Source organism: Hypomesus nipponensis, chromosome 9, assembly GCF_054491055.1.
Source record: "Hypomesus nipponensis isolate SF chromosome 9, ASM5449105v1, whole genome shotgun sequence".
Taxonomy (NCBI): Eukaryota; Metazoa; Chordata; class Actinopteri; order Osmeriformes; family Osmeridae; genus Hypomesus; species Hypomesus nipponensis.
The window spans coordinates 9,489,275-9,507,375 of NC_140369.1; the positions used below are offsets into that span (position 1 = coordinate 9,489,275).

The window sequence follows — 18,101 nt, forward strand, 5'->3', positions numbered from 1 at the left end:
CAGCATGACCCAATTAATATGCCACCTGATAGGAGGGCCTCTCATCAACCTAATTTGGGGAATCAACGGGAAACAAATGAGGACAGAGCTCTTTACTAATGCAAATGAAACAGACCACCCAGCACAGGGCACCGATCACTGACGCAAGAAATGACATAAACCTTACGACACTATACAAAAACCTCACTCTGCATCAAACATTCACACTGCTCTTGACACACAATCCTTCTCCCATTAGTTACCAACCTGTGTAATTATGCATCACTTGTCAAAAACCTAAATTGATTAGTGACGCAAATATCTCATCAATGCCAGAGAAAATAGTTATTATTTCATGCATCTCCTAACTTGGATAATTACTGCTTATATGACCTCACTGGTCATCTGTTGATAACACGACCCCATTTAGCAGTGTTAATGGTACTAGTAATAAATATATTTTTTTAAGTTTAAAAAACTTTGGAAATTAGACAAAAGATAAAATGTCACAAACCCCCAAGAAAACAGACTGGAGGTTAGGAGGTTTATGATTGCAGCAATGGTCATAAAGTGAAGGTCCAGAAAGGGTGAATTGGGAGCAGCACTCAATAGCCTTGATTGCTGAATGCAGTAATCAGTAACACCTTTTTGTTCCACTCAATGACTGGCCAATGTTCAGAGGGGGTTGCTGTTGAGGAAAAATATCACACTTGCTCTTGACTTGAGGATGAAAGGGGCCATTTATGTTTTATTTACAAGGGATATTTAAACACAGACAATTTAAAAAATGTGCTACGAAACACATAAAAAAAAAACATACAAAGTTGGGGGGTAACATCTAAGACATTAAACTTTTTACCAAATAATTTTAAGGCAGACTTTCAGTGACACAACCTGAGATGTAATGAAGAGTGGTATAGGATAGAAATTAATATTATTACTGCTATATTGCTACTGAATGACCAATGACAACTGCAGGTGTCAAGTACTGTGTATAGTAATATTTAACATATATATATACAAATTGTGGGGGGTTTTCACTTTCATGGACATAAATTGTTTTATTAACTCATGCAATATTATAATACCTGGCTCAAATAAAACTGTAGACAGACACGACGAGCCTTTAGCCAGCTTTTATCTAATGGGCCAAAATCACTTCTACAATGTTCTGTTGCCCCAAACAAGACAAAACCACATGACCACTCCTACCCAAGAGGCAATTAAACCAAAGATGGAATATGCAGAGGCTATTCAGTTTTAATGAATGACAAACCTTGCACAATATATAGGGCCCTAGTTTATGTCATGAAACTTTGCATCATCTAATGGGCTGTAAATAGGTAGCAAAATATAAAAGGTAGCGCACAAGTGAAACCTCATTGGATCTGGATTAAATAAAATACAAATTGAAGACAAGCAATTCTCAACTCCATATTGAAATTAAAGTTTTTCTCCATTGTTCCACCTTGAGATTAACCTTTCTATCTGTCCAAAACCAAAGAAAGACTGACTTCTCTAAACATGTTCATGCCAAGACCATAATGAACAACCAACATTCTTTATCTAAAGCTTCCACAAATGTATTTGGGAAAAGGAATGAGGCTAAATTACATAAATTAAACACATTAGATTAAATATATTTATTTAGAAAATGTTTTAGTTTAGTAAATAATAGGAGGGCTGGTCATGTGTTAAAAAAAAAGAAAAAAAAGAATGTGACAAACACTTTTGGTCCCTTGTTCAGTATTATGTGGAAACAACCCTGGTTACTCCAAATTTGCATTTATAAACACAGATGCTTGAATATGCTCTTAATGATAAGGAACCACAGGCTTATGCAACTATGCAGGTCGATATTGGTTTGGAAATACCAATATGGAACAAATTAGACAGGATCACAAACTAAAAAAGAATAAAATACAACTACTGTAATATCTTAAACAGATAAAAAATATGTTCAAATTGTGAGAAAGTTTATAGATCAAACATTTCCAAATCTTTCGGCTCGTTTCCGTTTCTTTGCCTGAAATGAGAAACAACATGCAAGTCAGGTGACCTGGTACACCATTACACCTGTGTGTTAAAACAAGTATTTCTTTTCTCTATAGTTTGTAAATAAAACAATCTGATGGTCACTTTCAAAAGATTGCAATACCATGCCTACCCCCCCACTAGTCCAACACATCTGAACATTCCGTTCACTTATTTTGAATGCCTCTCAGCAGTGTTTGATCACTTGAAAGTCAGTTGGACATCTCTTTTGGCAACAACAGGTCACAGACGAAGAACATGAAAACAAAACCTTTTGTACCTCACTATCCTCAGCCCCTGCCGATGCAGCACTGGTCAAAATCCCAAATCTCTCCTTCCGCTTTTTCAACTTCTCATCTTCTTCAACCTGTAATACAGTAGACACATTTTGTTTGATCACAGACACATCAATGCTACAACTTCCTGCAGATATAAAACCAAATGTGAATAGTACAACATACTCAATTAAAATATCCAGTTGATATCCCAATCCGGTCAGAAACCAATAACATAAAACATTTCTAATCATCTTGTAGCCCATCTAATAGATTGGCCAATAATTTGAAGGTTATACAAGGACACAGTGAGCTTTCCACACACACTGGGTTCTGGCAAGAGAATGCCAACAAGAACAAACTGGAATATTCCAGTTCACTGGTTAAACCTCCAACAACACAACAAGTTATGCTCAATCCTAGTCCTTTCATCAGTCCAAGAACCAACCTGCGTAGTGACAGGTTTTGGGAGACTGAGGTATGACTCCTACACCTGAAGTTGTCATGGGTCATTCAGTAGTGCAATTCAAGATTGCAAAATGTTTGCAAATATTCACCATAATATACTTAACATTACTTGCACTGCATGATGTTGCTTTAATTATTTGCAACATGAGATCATTGTTATGGATGTTCAACAGACCATAAAAAGGGACATTTTGGCCTCCAATTGTTAGATGTTACCCTGCAATGAGGTCTTTGTATTCCAATGGATTGTCCATCCTTCAACAGACACATTACCAAAAAATGATTGTTTTGTGAGTAAAGCTTGATGATATGGTTAAATTAAGCAAGATGTGATGAATGGTAATAAACCCATAAGCAACTCATACAGTCAACACATGCAGGAAATGCAACAACGCACAACTGACCTAGCTTCACTATTTGGTCTTCAGATTCATTGAAACACATAAACCACCTGCAAGATGTGCTAAGTGTTTGGATATAATCATCACAAAATATAAAGCTGGAAAATTGTTGTGGTTGTTTACAGTGATAGCCTAAGAAAAGCTAGATTTCTTTGAGGCCTACACAGTCAGTGAAAGGCACCATGGGGTCTCCATAGTTCACATGGCAAACTCTCAAAAAACCACAGGAGGTTGTCCTTCCCCCTGCCTCTGTCATGCCTTAAGCTGAAGCCAGTGTTGACATAGTGCTTGCCAATCTAATTTTGACTGTCAGGAGACGGGAATGGAGATCACCATTCCTCCCCCCCCCCCCCCCCCCAGGGATCATCAAGTTCATTTCTCTGGCTGCAGTTTGGTTCCATTGTGCCCCCCTTTCCATCCCCACTCCTAGAACAATATTCATCCATTCCCGGGCCTCACGGAGTGAGCTCAGTTGAGTTAATCTCGCAAGCCTCTCTCCTTCCTTCCCTTCTCACTCTCTACCCCTGTCTCTCAATTGTTTATTCACAATTCCATACTAGAACAGCATGTGCCAATTATTCAGATAAAGAATATAATCCATATCTAACTTTCCTTAAAAAGGGACAGGTCAGATATGACATGACCAATTCAATCTTTCAAAGCTTTTAGCAACCAAGTCCTTGTTATTATGGAGCAAAAGTTGCACCAATTCTGTGACTTGCCACTAATGGATTGATAGGGAAATTAAAAGGATATTTGGGGGTCCCTTTGTGAGAGATGGGAACTGACATGAGATATTCTGAGGAACATGTTATCATGTGACATGTCAAAAAGCCTTCATTGTATTTGCAGATCTGTATGGTCAGAGGACAGATGGGCCTCTGTAGGCCTCTTTGACTGCATGTGTGTGTCAAGAGAGGGGGGGGGGGGCTGAGTGTGTGTGGGGCCAATTGCCATTATCATTTTGGATATAAATGGACAAAAAAAGCGTCAGTCAAACCTCCTTCAAAACTCACACATAAATGATGGTCCTTCGAGGAAAGAGGGAAAAAAAACCTTGTGGGGAATGATAAATGACCTGAGCTGAGGATTCAGTAATTCACTCATTCATTCTCAGAACAGAAATTAATTTGGCTCATTGGTTTCCTTCAATTCAGATTAAAGTATGCATGATGGGACAATGCCAAAAGGGGTTTTTAATTGTCTTTTGTGAGATGCAGCCAGAGGGGGGCACAGCATAGTGATCAGCTATCACATTAAGAGGGCACCGTAATCAGTGCCTTCCCTCTTTAATTCAAGCTGTAGCAGGAGGAATAGAAGAATGATTTAGTTGGTGTTAGTGACAGAGCAACAGTGACAGTGAGTGCCTTTATGGTGTAATTGGAACTGTAAGATAGCAAAGCAAGGCAGCTTTTTGTGAGCGACATCAACTGGGATGACTGAAGGACCAGGTGGCTCACGCATACCTAAATACAGCTCTGTGAAACATTTAGGGAGACCACCGCAAAATCTGGTTTATCTGGTTTTACTATTTATACCTACGTTTGTGTAAAAAAAAAAGTTTAGTTCTATTTGATAAACTATTGACTATTCTGACAAATTCCCCCCCCCAAATATTGACATTTAGAGCATTTAATTGGCCACAATTATGGCCAATCAGCCTTGAACAATGCTAAGAAAACAAGCTTACGTAAATGTTTTATCTACATGATACTATTTTTTTTACTTACGAGTTCAGTAATCAATATTTGGTGGAATAACCCTGAATGTCAATCCCACCTTTCATGCGTCTTGACATGCTTTCCTAGCCTGGTCCTAACCAGACTCTTGTACATTTCATTTGTTCAGTCTGGGCTCGCTCCATTGACAAGCGTTGACTTCCTTGTAGGCGGGTACTCTGTTGAAGTTTAAAACTATTGGATCTGCCTAGAGCCACTCCGATCTGCCATAACCATTCGCTAGCGTTCGCCTTAGCCAACTCCTTCACCACTACTGTAACACCGAGCTGGCTGACGTACAGTGGGGCAAAAAAGTATTTAGTCAGCCACCAATTGTGCAAGTTCTCCCACTTAAAAATATGAGAGGCCTGTCATTTTCATCATAGGTATACCTCAACTATGAGACAAAATGAGATTTGAAAATGAGATAAAATAAATCCAGAAAATCACATTGTAGGATTTTTAATGAATTAATTGGTAAATTCCTCGGTAAAATACGTATTTGGTCACCAGAGGTGTCAAGTAACAAAGTACAAATACTTTGTTACCTTACTTAAGTAGAAATTTTGGGTATCTATACTTTACTGAAGTAATTATTTTTCAGCCGACTTTCTACTTCTGCTCCTTACATTCACGCAATTATCTGTTTCTACTCCTTACATTTTAAAAATAACCTCCTTACTCCAATTTCAATCCGGCTTGTTTTCATTCCGTCTTGTCCTTAAAAACACACACAAAGAAAAATTATCCAGAAAAATCGCGCCATCCGGATAGAGTGACTAATTGTGGTTGGATGAGAAGTATAAACATACCATTCCGACACCCTTATTGGTTTATACGTGATGCATCACCTGCACATGAAACAAATAACGTCAAACTCCAGCAAGGAAATAGCAGACGTATGTAGCGTATATGAAGATGTCCGCGGCACAGACTCGAGAGAACTTGAGCAATATGTCCTAACCAAGCACCAACGAGGAGGTTGGTAGCTAGGAAGATTAGCCAACCCTTCTACATCCCTGGCCGTACCTGGAAGAATTTTTCGACATGTTGGATGCAAAAACAACTCCTTTCGAATGCGCTGCAAGCTCTGCGCACCCCAGCTAATGGCTTTCACAAACTCGCCGTCTAATTTGAATTAAGGCTATTGATAACATGCCTGAAGTTTGACTTTTTACACCATTACAATACTTATAGGCAACTAGTTAGTCATCATATCTTCCGCTCCATGAAACACATGTTAATGCTAAGTAGTAGGCTACATATATATGGTAGGCTACTAAAATGCGTTCATTTTGAATGGGCATAAACATGTGCAGCCCACATTTTTCAACAATAACATTTCAGTCATTATAGCCTTTGGAAAAAAATATTTTGGGGGGAGGTGGATTATAGACCATGCATTATAGACCCCTGTGTCTAAGCTTTTGTCCTTAATGGAATTTTTTCTCCGTACATTACTACTTTTACTTTTATACTTTAAGTAGTTTTGAAACCAGTACTTTTATACTTTTACTTGAGTAAAAAGCTTGAATTGATACTTAAACTTCTACAGAAGTATTTTTAAACCCTAGTATCTATACTTCTACTTGAGTAATAAATGTGAATACTTTTGACACCTCTGTTGGTCAACTACAAACAAGCAAGATTTCTGTCTCTCACAAACCTGTAATTTATTTTTTTAAAGGCTCCTCTGTCCTCCACTCGTTACCTGTATTAATGGCACCTGTTTGAACTCGTTATCAGTATAAAAGACACCTGTCCACAACCTCAAACAGTCACACTCCAAACTCCACTATGGCCAAGACCAAAAAGCTGTAAAAAGGACACCGGGAACAAAATTGTAGACCTGCACCAGGCTGGGAAGACTGAATCTGCAATAGGTAAGCAGCTTGGTGTGAAGAAATCAACTGTGGGAGCAATTATTAGAAAATGGAAGACATACAAGATCAATGATAGTCTCCCTCGATCTGGTGCTCCACGCAAGAGCTCACCCCGTGGGGTCAAAATGGTCATAAGAACGGTGAACAAAAATCCCAGAACCACACGGGGGGACCTAGTGAATGACCTGCAGAGAGCTGGGACCAACGTAGCAAAGGCTACTATCAGTAACACACTACGCCGCCAGGGACTCAAATCCTGCAGTGCCAGACGTGTCCACCTGCTTAAGCCAGTACATGTCCAGGCCCATATGAAATTTGCAAGACAGCATTTGGATGATCCAGAAGAGGATTGGGAGAATTTCATATGGTCAGATGAAACCAAAATATAGCTTTTTGGTAAAAACTCAACTTGTCGTGTTTGGAGGAGAAAGAATGCCGAGTTGCATCCAAAGAACACCATACCTACTGTGAAGCATGGGGATGGAAACATGAAGCATGGGGATGGAAACATCATGCTTTGGGGCTGTTTTTCTGTGAGGGGACCAGGACGACTGATCCGTGTAAAGGCAAGAATGAATGGGGCCATGTATCGTGAGGTTTTGAGTGAAAACCTTCCCATCAGCAAGGGCATTGAAGATGAAATGTGGCTGGGTCTTTCAGCATGACAATGATCCCAAACACACCGCCCAGGCAACGAAGGAGTGGCTTCGTAAGAAGCATTTCAAGGTCCTGGAGTGGCCTAGCCAGTCTCCAGATCTCAACTCCATAGAAAATCTGGAGGGAGTTGAAAATCCGTGTTGCCCAGTGACAGCCCAAAACATCACTGCTCTAGAGGACATCTGCATGGAGGAATGGGCCAAAATACCAGCAACAGTGTATGAAAAGCTTGTTAAGACTTGCAGAAAACGTTTGACCTCTGTCATTGCCAACAAAGGGTATACAACAAAGTATTGAGATGAACTTTTGTTATTGACCAAATACTTATTTTCCATAATTTGCAAGTAAATTCTTTAAAAAATCAGACAGTGATTTTCAGGATTTTTTTTCTTCTCATTTTCTCTCAAAGTTGAGGTATACCTATAATGAAAATTACAGACCTCATCTTTTAAGTGGAAGAACTTGCACAATTGGTGGCTGACTAAATACTTTTTTGTCCCACTGTAGCTGGAAAATCAAACTGTTCCCAAACCCCGTGGGGAGGAGGGCCACAACATCATGGGCACCAACAAAACTCAGCATAACTTGTTCTTGCTCCGGCTTTAGCTTCTGGATATTCAGCAGCGTTGCCACAACGGACCGAATGTGGCTTCGCTCTTGATCTTTTTAAGCCGCAATTACGGAACTACAACACAAACTAGCGCACAACATCATCGTTCCTCTGTTTGCTGATTGGACAGGTAGAAAGTTAACCCGAGACATCTGACTTACGTACCACATGCCCAGACGCAGTACAGAAGCCAAATCAAAATTTAGCTGAAGTACGTAGGAGGGCAGAGCCAGACTAATGCTTTCCACCAGTCTTTCACATTGCTTGTTGGGTGACTTCTTTGCGCCAAGATTGCATCAATCTGCGCAAAAATTCAAGAAGCTTGGCTTTGTTTGATGCCTTGTGACCACACATCTTCTCTTGATCACATTTCAGAGGTTTTCAATCACTGCATTTACATGATGGTATCAATTTGAATCTAGCTTTATTCGGATAATGCACATTTTTGGGGCAACTGCTATTATCCGAATATATATGGCAGTGAATAATCCGAATTATTGGCCGAAAGCATGTCATCCCAGTACGATATGTGGCGCAGTTTTCATTACAACTAGTGGTGATACAACCCTTTCCGCTTGACCACTTCACCACTAACAACAACAACATCAACATTTCGAGAAAGACGGCGAACGGAGAGCAAGGTGAAGCTACATCGCTCTACATTTCGTGCATGATGACAATAGGAGTACTGCAAATGCAAACGGCGCTATTGGCTCGCATTACTTGTTTGTTTCTGCCAGGCCGCTCCCGGCAGCGACAATTGATCATCTTTTTCAATTTCCAGGTCACGACCTGGGAGGGAGGGCAGCGGGATCTCAAGCATGCGCAAAGACGCAGAGTCCAGTTCATAGTCCAATTCACCGTTTACAAGCATGCAATGTCCGAATTATCAACCGACTCGGATCGAGTTATCTCGGGGTGTCGATCGGATCGTAATCAGACCGCAATTATTCAAACAAAGGTGTTTACAAGAAACTGATCATTCTATTTCAGTCCAAATAAGCCAGTAATTCGAATCCATGTAAACGCAGTGACTGAGGGTCAGATTTGGAAATAGGGCTGGCAATGACAGGGTATTGATTGGGTGGTCCCTACATCCACACCTTGATTGACCTGGCTGTGTGGCATGGAACTTTCTCAGAGTTGGAGAAAATTGTCAGAACAGAATGAACCAAGTACTCCGAGCCTAACATTGTCCTTGACAAAGACAAATCTGCCCGATTTCAGCCTTACTGAAGCACCCCCAGAACACCAATCCTCTACAGTGGGTGCAAGACACTGTGGCTTATAGGCCTCTCCAGGTCTCCATCTAACCATTAGATGACTAGGTGTTGGGGAAAGCTACAGATTGGACTCATCAGAGAAGATTACCTGACTCCAGTCCTCTATGATCCGATCCTAATGGTCTATAGCAAACCTCAGTCTGGCTGTTCTTTGCTTCTCGTTGATTAAAGGCGTTTTTCTAGCTTATACATCATCATCATCATCATCTTCTGATGATATGATTAGTAAAATTATGTTAATTTGCCATTTTGTGCCAGGACCCAAAAACGGAAATGTGTTATTTTTGTAAATATGCTTCAGGCGATCTATATATAAGCCACGGTTTATACCCCGACTTTAAATTTTTCTTGTGGTGGTGAGGCTTATATTTCGATGCAGCTTATAGCACGTTTAGAACAAAACAACAGTAGAAACACTTAATTTGTGAATGCCATTTAACTCGTTGAGTACCGTCGCACATGTGATCGTTGAAATGCGGGTCTCACAGCGTAATGTCGCAAATATACGATTTCGAACATTCCAACTGAATATTTTCCGATGGACAACACCTATGCCACAAACGCTTTAGTATGGCTTTAAAATGTTCTAATGAGAAGGCTAACAAGTAACACTGGCATGGTAGTAGTATTGCTTCAAGAATTATGCTAGCTAACTTAGCCCGGAAGCTAACTAAAGCTAGCTAGCTACCATTTTGGGAAAATAACTTCTGGGGGCCGTCGGAAATATTTAGAACTCATGCGTCTAAAAGGTAAATAGTAGTTAATTCCCGGGCAATAGAAAACATACATTATGCACTTTTGTTTTCGAAGTTCGTTACACAACGGCATGCAGAAGATGTCCTATACTTGTGCATTGTTCCCGTATCAAGTGTGGCATATATTCTAGTGCGGTTTATACTATTTACGAACACAAAGCTCCCATTCTGGTGGGTTGCGGTTTATAGAAAATGCGGCTTATTTTCCGAAAAATACAACAACTGTCACGTAATATTCCACAGAAATGGTAAAGTAAAATTACTGCTGGGGAGACTAAGAAGAAATAAAGACATAAATAAAAAGAAATGTGCCAGCACCACCTAAAGCTTGAGATCTAATGGACTGGTTTTCACATGACCCAAAAGCACAACTGCAGATTGTCAAAACTAATCTTGACATTAGAGAGAACAAATCCATACCCAAAGATCAAAGGTGAAAGGTTAGGGGAATTCTGACAGGAAGGTGTGAGTGTGTGTGTGTGTGTGTGTGTGGGGGGGGGGGGTTCATGAGAGAAAAATCCCAAAAGTGTTGGCTGACAGTCACTGGCACTGACAACAGAAGTTGAATGATAACCGAAATTAACAATACAATTTTATGGCCTTTCTTATAAAATAGCATACAAAGCACAGTTTGAACTGTACAGATGGGATGCAAATATAGAGGAAGGGTTTAAGGGTGGGTGGGGGTGGATGATTTGCAAACTGTCAGCTTATTGCCTTACCGATAAAAAGCAGTAGGCCCCATTCTCTGTCCAGTGCCTCGTGTCCCACACCCCCTTGCCCCTGGTACCCCATGGGAGGAGGTCTGTTGCATTGGGCCTCACTAAATCAACATTGTTCTAATGAGGTGTCACACTTGACCCCCAGCAGCCTCGGCCCCTCACGTGGGTGTCAGCGCTACAATGGGCTGCCCTCCATCTCCAGCGCCTGCCTGACACATTTTGATTCATGGGAAAGCCTGGGCCATGTCAGGCCAAAATTACCCCAATCAAAATGCCAGCATCAATACATTTTTCAACCCTACCTCTGCACCACACACCCCTATTTCTCCCCCACAACAATCTCAATTTATCTCGCTCAACACAACCACTCTTGATTGGTCACATAGCTCTTTTTGTTAAATGGCCATCTTCTGACCCTTGTATACTTCTTCACAAACACACACGCACAAGAAGAGGTCTGGCTCCAGACTTTGACAGAGGCTCTCCTCTGACCAGTGTGTGGATTCCCTGAGGCCCACCCAAACACTCCCTATGCGAGTAGGTCCATATAGCAAAGTCAAACAACTCTTAGCCCAGGAACGGTGCCAGGTTGAAATACTGCGGACAATCTGGCGACAAAAGGCTAAGCAATAATGTGCTGCCAAGTTCTATAACACCATGGGAATGAAAGGTTCATTTGTTGATCGCCTCAAAACAATAACTTTCTTTTAAGCTTGTAAAAAAGGAAATATTTAGTTACCCTTCTCAGGATTGAGCCAAAACACTAGAATCATGCTACTAACCCTAAATTAGAGTCTAAAGGATAGGCTAATTATAAATCAGGACTCTTATTGGGTTTTTGCTGTCATGATCCCAAGATCTGACCAAGTGTTCCATGCATTGTGTAAGTGAGCATTCATAAATCTTGCTTGAAATCTCAACTGAAAGACCCAAAATAAAATAGTAATATCCGAAGAATCATTCCCTTCCCAGCTCTCAATCCATCCTCAGCATTGACCCTCTCTGCACTCTGCCACCAGCTGCCCTACAACAATAATGCTTTCTTAATTAGTCATTTAAACAATCACGTCAGTCCAAGCAGGTCTCCCCAGACGCTGCCAGGTCCATGGGCAGGTCATCGGCCCATGGGTCCCTGCCCCCCTCCTCAGGGGCCCCTCATTAAGGCAGTTCTCCACTCCAGGTCCAAACTGGACCCTAGATGGAGTAAAAAGAAGAAATGTTGCGATGAAGCTCACAAGAAAATAGACATGGATTGGAAACGCTTGGGGGGATCGCATGTGAAGCTAGTTTTTATGCCACTCACCATGCATAGCCAACTTACTTTACTTCTCACTGTAATTAATTTGAAGAATATCTTACTATACTGACAGGCTGGAAAAACGAGAGGGTGGGGAGGCTAGAGGTGGAGACATTATACGGCAGAGATTCATCAGGTTCAACACAACTTGCATTGTATGCAATGAAAGTGATCATGTCACAAATTGCCAATTGTAAACACAGAATTAAAACGTTTTTAAAACTTGCTTTGGTAAACTCAGTTACAGGTCAGATAACTGACACCAATTTAGTTTGAATGAAATGCTGCCAAAGCAAACACTTTATACTACAGATATTAACAAAATGACTAGATATGAAATTTACGAGGGTAAAGAAGAATATTGATCCAAAATTCAACCCCAATGGTGTAACTGGAATTCTCAAAAACGGTTCACAATGAGTCTGACCAGCACAGATTATTATATACTCACAGGACTAACCTAGTAATAGAGTATGAAGGATTACAGAGGAAGCAAGTTTAAAGAGTTACCCAATTAAAACAAGAATAAACAAACACTGTTAGAAAAGACTTCTCTCACGTCCCTGCATGACTGCAAAGTAGGTTAGCTGGCGGAGGCCTCCACAATGACATCATACAAAGGGTGAGAAGCAGGGAAGAGGGAGGAAAAAGGAAAAATGGGGGAGAGAAAATATAAAGCACAGATTGACGGAAAAGGGAACGTTTAGTTGTTTCCCATGTTGAGCGCAAAACAGTTAGGCACCCAACAGGACTCTGTGAGAACCCTATGAAGGGCCTGGAAATCCATCTGGAAGTTCTGAGAACTATGAGCCCATGGGCACTCACAACCATGTAAACATCTGAACCTTCAGGATAGTTCTAGGAAAGGACACCATAGCTAGGAAAATATAAGTGGGAATACTTAGGTATTCCCACTGTACAAAGACAATGTATCCCATCTGCGCAAGGACTGAAAACTTGAATACAACAACCAAGACTGACAGAACAATAAATAAACCTTATATATATATCTCTTTTGTCCATTGATCTAAATTGAAGTCATAATTTGACTCATCATTTAAGCAATTTAGCATGATGACATTGGAATGTCTGTCCCACCTCTGTACAATTTGGTAAAAATGGTTCAACCATGTTGACGGATAGACAGGGGCTTAAACTTGGACCACATGAGAAATCGGGCAAGTGCTTTAGAGTTGTGGGGGGGCCACCTAACAATGGAAGAACACAGTTAATATCTTGGCCACTCAAATTGACACAATCTGGAGGAGTGAGGCTGTGCAGGCCTCTTTGTGTTGAAAGAGCTCTTGATTTAGTTACACAGCTGAAACAAGAGCCTTTCACTTGCAAACAATGGACTGGTTTTTTGAGGGCTCGCACTGGACAAGTGAGGAGCAAATTGTGTGTGTGTGTGTGTGTGTGCGTGGAGTGAGTATGTGACCCCACGTCCACCCCCCCCCCCCCAAGCTCAAATAAAAACGGTGTTAAAAGAAAAGAGAAATCATCTACTGCTGAAGTACTTTACGAGATCCTCCTTTAAACAGAAAGAGGCCTAACTGCGTAAGTATCCATGGGAATCTTAGCACGTATGGGGGGGTTGGGGGGGGGAGGGATTGGGGAGGAGGCTTTCTACCTCCCTCTCGGTCACTCTCCCCCGCTGCACTCCTGGACCAATGCAATTGTTTATTTTCTTCCATTGAGGCTGCTCCATTCACTGGCTTTCACATTTAACCAGCTCAATTGGAGTGAGACAGCACTTATTCGTAGGAGAGGAATGTAGCGTTCCATTGACAGGGCAGCAAGAACGCTTTAAAAGTACATCGAAACGTTAATCACAAAAATGGGGTCAGCCTCATCCAAACCTAAGCAGAGGAAATACTGACCAAACTGTACTGAGTGATGAGTGTATTAGCACAACATGCTGACACTACAGAGCCAGAACAGTGTGAATACAGTACAAAGCTGCTGTAAAGTAGAGCAGGGTAACTCTAAGGAGGTCGTTCATTCTCCCTGCTCTCTTAACTGAAACTCCCCACTGAACAATGAGGCGTTCTGCTGCCTCTAGAGCCTACTCTTGTAAGCCAGGTCTCCTCTCTAGCCATGCTCTTCCTGGCCTTGCATAGCTACCCCGGCACAATAGCTCTGAGGTGGACGAGCAAGCTCATCTCTCCCGGGGTCTTTTCTCTCACAAGGGGGTGGCCGGAGTGACAGTCCCCTTCTCTGTAACAATTACCATGGCTGCCAGCGCTTTTCTCTCTCCTGTCAACAGCCATTATCCCTGACTAGAGAGAGTCTCTCAAGGACAATCCGCCACAACGGTGGATTTGAGCAGGGGGCAAGGAGGTATTGGCCAAAATCTGATGTACGCCCCTCCCCTCACAGCTCAGGCCGCTTAGCCCGGGGGAAGATAACACAAAAACCAAAACACAAAGAGCAGATTCAAATGTGTTGGAGGGGTTAAGTAAGGGTTAAGTCAGGTTCATTGATTACATCACATCAAGGTTGAAAACGGATGATTCCTTATATGCTTTTTGCACATTGACAGATTGACTGGGCTGTTGTTTTCCATACATGCAATATTATACCATGATTTTAAAAAGTTAACTTCTGGCTAAATTAAATTCTGGAAATGCCACTATAACAAAAAAGGACAGAAAATCACAAATTATAACAAAGTGAAGAATGCGTAAAAGCCTATGTTGATTATTATTATCTGAAAAGAAAGGTCTTAACTCCAAAGAAATAAGGAAACATCCTAACGGATTATGACTAAAAAGTCAGAACACTGTATGAAGCATCCTTTGGCAACTCATTATCTTTTTCACCTCCCTTGGAAAGAGTGAACACACATGCTAAGGATGCAAGATAAGGATAAACTAAGAATAACACATTTATAAAGAAATATTGAGAGAGACAAGTGAGTAGTGGACTTGTGATGACATTACACAACCAGCATTGTTGCCCATCTCCCCTGGAGCCTGGTGCTGGGTACTTCCGCCTACACACAAAGGGCCTCTAGTGAAAAGTCCCTGCCGTGATAATTGAATTTGCTCCTCACTAGCTGCAAACTCGTAACGCCATTTACCCCCCAACCAGAGGCTATTATATCTGCCCCCCATGGACCGCCGTTTCCGTTGTGTTAAAAAAAAAAAAAAATGAGAAAGAGAAAAAACTTCAGGGAAAAAGGGAAGGTGAGGGGTGCAGAACAGGGCTGAGTAGTACATTAACTGTTAATGTGAGCACAGCGCTGTGTCAGTTTATGCATGTCTATGAACCTCTTACTACTTTGTGGGACAATAACAGAATTCAGTTTCAACAGAACAAAAATGTAAGTACTGTCCTTCGAAGCCTTCCCAAATGCCTGCAGCCACCTACATGTAGGACATTTCTACAGAAAAAATCCTGAAGGTTTCTTGGTTTGAACACAAGCCGAACAAGAACCAAACCTGTCTTAACAGTATCCTTCGCATTTTCACTTTAACTTGGAAACAACTCACCTTTTTGGTAACAGAAGAGACGTTCATGCCAAAGCGTTCTGCCCGCTTCTTCAGGGCCTCAACGTTAACCTGACACCACAGTGTGAACAGAATAGAAAGATTAGAAACTCCACAAATACTCCCGTCATCTATATTTACCATTACATACAATTTTTGTGGGAAGTTTAAACATAATGTTACAATCAATTTCCTCGTAAATGGAATACTGTATTGGCCAAAATAAAAACGAGTTCTGCTCATTATGAGGTAACATATCAAGAGATCAGTTACAAACCCAACATTATGAATCAAATGAACACCAGGTAACTCACGTGTGGTTTACTGGTTGCAAATGCAGCTTTAGGAGGAGGAGATATAACATTTAAGTGAGTAACATAAAACAACATTAGAGCACCCATCTTAGAGGTCAGTTGAATCCTGATTTGTAAAAGTCTCCCCACCTTGTGTTGAGCTGGTTGTCGTGGTGGGTAACCCAAACCTGCCAACAATGGATGTATTTTGGATTATTCATATGTAATAATTTGCTAAATTGAGTGTTAGTCAAAAAAGGACATGCTCTCCTTTTCTAATGAAAGCTATGAAGGGGAATGGTTGATCAAGTTCAGGGCCATTTACAAAAGCTCACCTGGCAGCACGGGCTTCCTTCTTGTCAGCACTGGCAGGCAGGCTGAATCGCTCTGCCCGCTTCTGCAGCCTCTGCAGAGTCCAAGATGTTGATATTATGTAATTTGCTTACTTTCTCACCCTCAAGATTTAAGCCAGTTAAAGCCACCATTAAAATAAAAAAAGGGAACACAAGGATATTATAAACAATTGCACAGGTTGAGCTCATTCCCGTCTTTAGAACACATACCTCATCAACTGTAGCAGGGGGAGAGATTTTCACAACTTTCTTTTCAGCCCTGCAAAAAAAATGTTTTATGTTGGACACAGTACCCAGCAGTAAACCTATTCTGCCCTCTACTGGTTAGAGTTATTCAGTGCAGGCTAAGAAGAAAATTCACAAGCACAGATTATACCACTGAGGTAGTAATACAATGATGGAAAATTACATGTAAGTAATACTCAATATATAATGTGGAGGTCACATAAAGGCTTCTGACTTTGCCGGTGCAGCTGCCTGGTCTTCCATAGGGGTAGGACTTGTGGCATCTTTAGTAAAAGAATCCTAAAAACAGAAACCAAAAAACACAATAAGCACATATTGCCATATCAATGTCAAGCCATTTTATGAATTTAAACTGGTACTTTTGTCACATGCTTACCTCTGTAAACTCTTCCAAAACCTCCTCTTCGTTCACCTCATCTGCAACATTAAATGCAAATGATCAGTTTACAATGATGACTTTAAAAAGGTACCAGATAAAACAGCCAGTTTATATCAGTCCCAATAAACACATTATGATACATACTTTACCAACAGAGCAACAAATTATGCCTAATGAAAACATACCATGTTCTTCAAGGTATGCTTGCAACCGGGCAATCAAGTCACTTTTGTTTCCTTTCACTTCCAGTCCCCTCACAGCACATTCTTGTTTGAGCTCAGCCAACTGGAAAAGAACAGAGAAAGGAAAGGCCAGCCCTATTAAATTAGCAGCTCAACGTGTAATACGCTCTCGGAGTAGAATGAGTTGCACTTGTATTCGTACATCTCAATAAAAGCAGAAAACATAAAAAATGGCAAAGAGCTGCCTTGTAAAGAAACATTCGGTTTAGTGAAAAAAGGGAATGTTATGTCACGTGATCACGTCACGAAATGGCTTGCTCAAACTAAACAAAAACGATGTATTCGTCTCATGAATCATGATTAAAAAACACGATGGATCCCACAAAAGCAAAAGTGTGGAATGTTTGTAAAATGAAAGTATTTAGTGCTAGAACTACAACAATACATTTCTATGAACTTCACTTGAACTGTCAACTGTCCTGCCTGTTACAACTACTGTACGGCTATCTGACCAGTTAGTCAATTACCAAATATACAGGGTTTGAAAATCTGCTCGAGCAGAACAAACTGACTCGGCAAATTTAAATAAACGTGTATGGATTCAGCTCCATAGTCGTAGCTCGACATTTGACATTTCCAAGTTGTGGACCGTTCGGGCTAGTTGGATACCTTGAAGGCTAACCATGTTTGAGCATGAATCTCTCTGGGTAAGAACTAGCCTATCTAGCTTTCGGTACTCAAGAGGTTTCAAAACCTAAATAAAAATATACTTTTTTATACTAGAAGGCAACTACGCTGCTATTTTAATACACTTTTGCTGATTGAGAAAAATATTCTAACCTTCAATTTCTGGAGTTCGACAACTTCAGCCATCTTGCATTCGAAACGGAAGCACTGACCGCTGATAATGACGCTGAACCAGAATGTTAAAATGGTGCTGCCATCTATAGGCTACCTATATGTCTGGCGCTTATGTCCTGTATTGTCACAAGACAATTTCCCAATAGCATGAACCTGCAGAGACGGACCATGGTCCGTATCGTTCCTGTTATGTTTATTGGCAACGTGCACCATG

The 18,101-nt window shown here is 41.0% G+C and overlaps 1 protein-coding gene across 1 annotated transcript; it reads right to left on the reverse strand.

The window, feature by feature from the left end:
- Nucleotides 1-700: 700 nt before the first annotated feature.
- sarnp (SAP domain containing ribonucleoprotein) lies at nucleotides 701-17,971 on the reverse strand. Its single transcript, XM_084705466.1, has 11 exons — nucleotides 17,867-17,971; nucleotides 17,030-17,129; nucleotides 16,842-16,882; nucleotides 16,680-16,744; nucleotides 16,430-16,478; nucleotides 16,202-16,272; nucleotides 16,017-16,054; nucleotides 15,888-15,913; nucleotides 15,577-15,645; nucleotides 2,294-2,380; nucleotides 701-2,005 (listed from the first exon to the last, which is right to left on the reverse strand). The coding sequence occupies exons 1-11, from the start codon at nucleotides 17,897-17,899 to the stop codon at nucleotides 1,964-1,966; spliced, it is 621 nt and encodes a 206-aa protein (XP_084561592.1). The 5' UTR covers nucleotides 17,900-17,971; the 3' UTR covers nucleotides 701-1,963.
- Nucleotides 17,972-18,101: the final 130 nt, after the last annotated feature.

Coding starts and splice junctions, on each gene's coding strand:
- sarnp (XM_084705466.1), bottom strand. CDS start 17,899: ATGGCTGAAGTTGTCGAACTCCAGAAATTGAAG. Junction 16,745..16,841: donor TTTTGGAAGAGTTTACAGAG/GTAAGCATGTGA, acceptor TTCTGTTTTTAG/GATTCTTTTACTAAAGATGC. Junction 15,914..16,016: donor GACAACCAGCTCAACACAAG/GTGGGGAGACTT, acceptor CTCCTCCTAAAG/CTGCATTTGCAACCAGTAAA.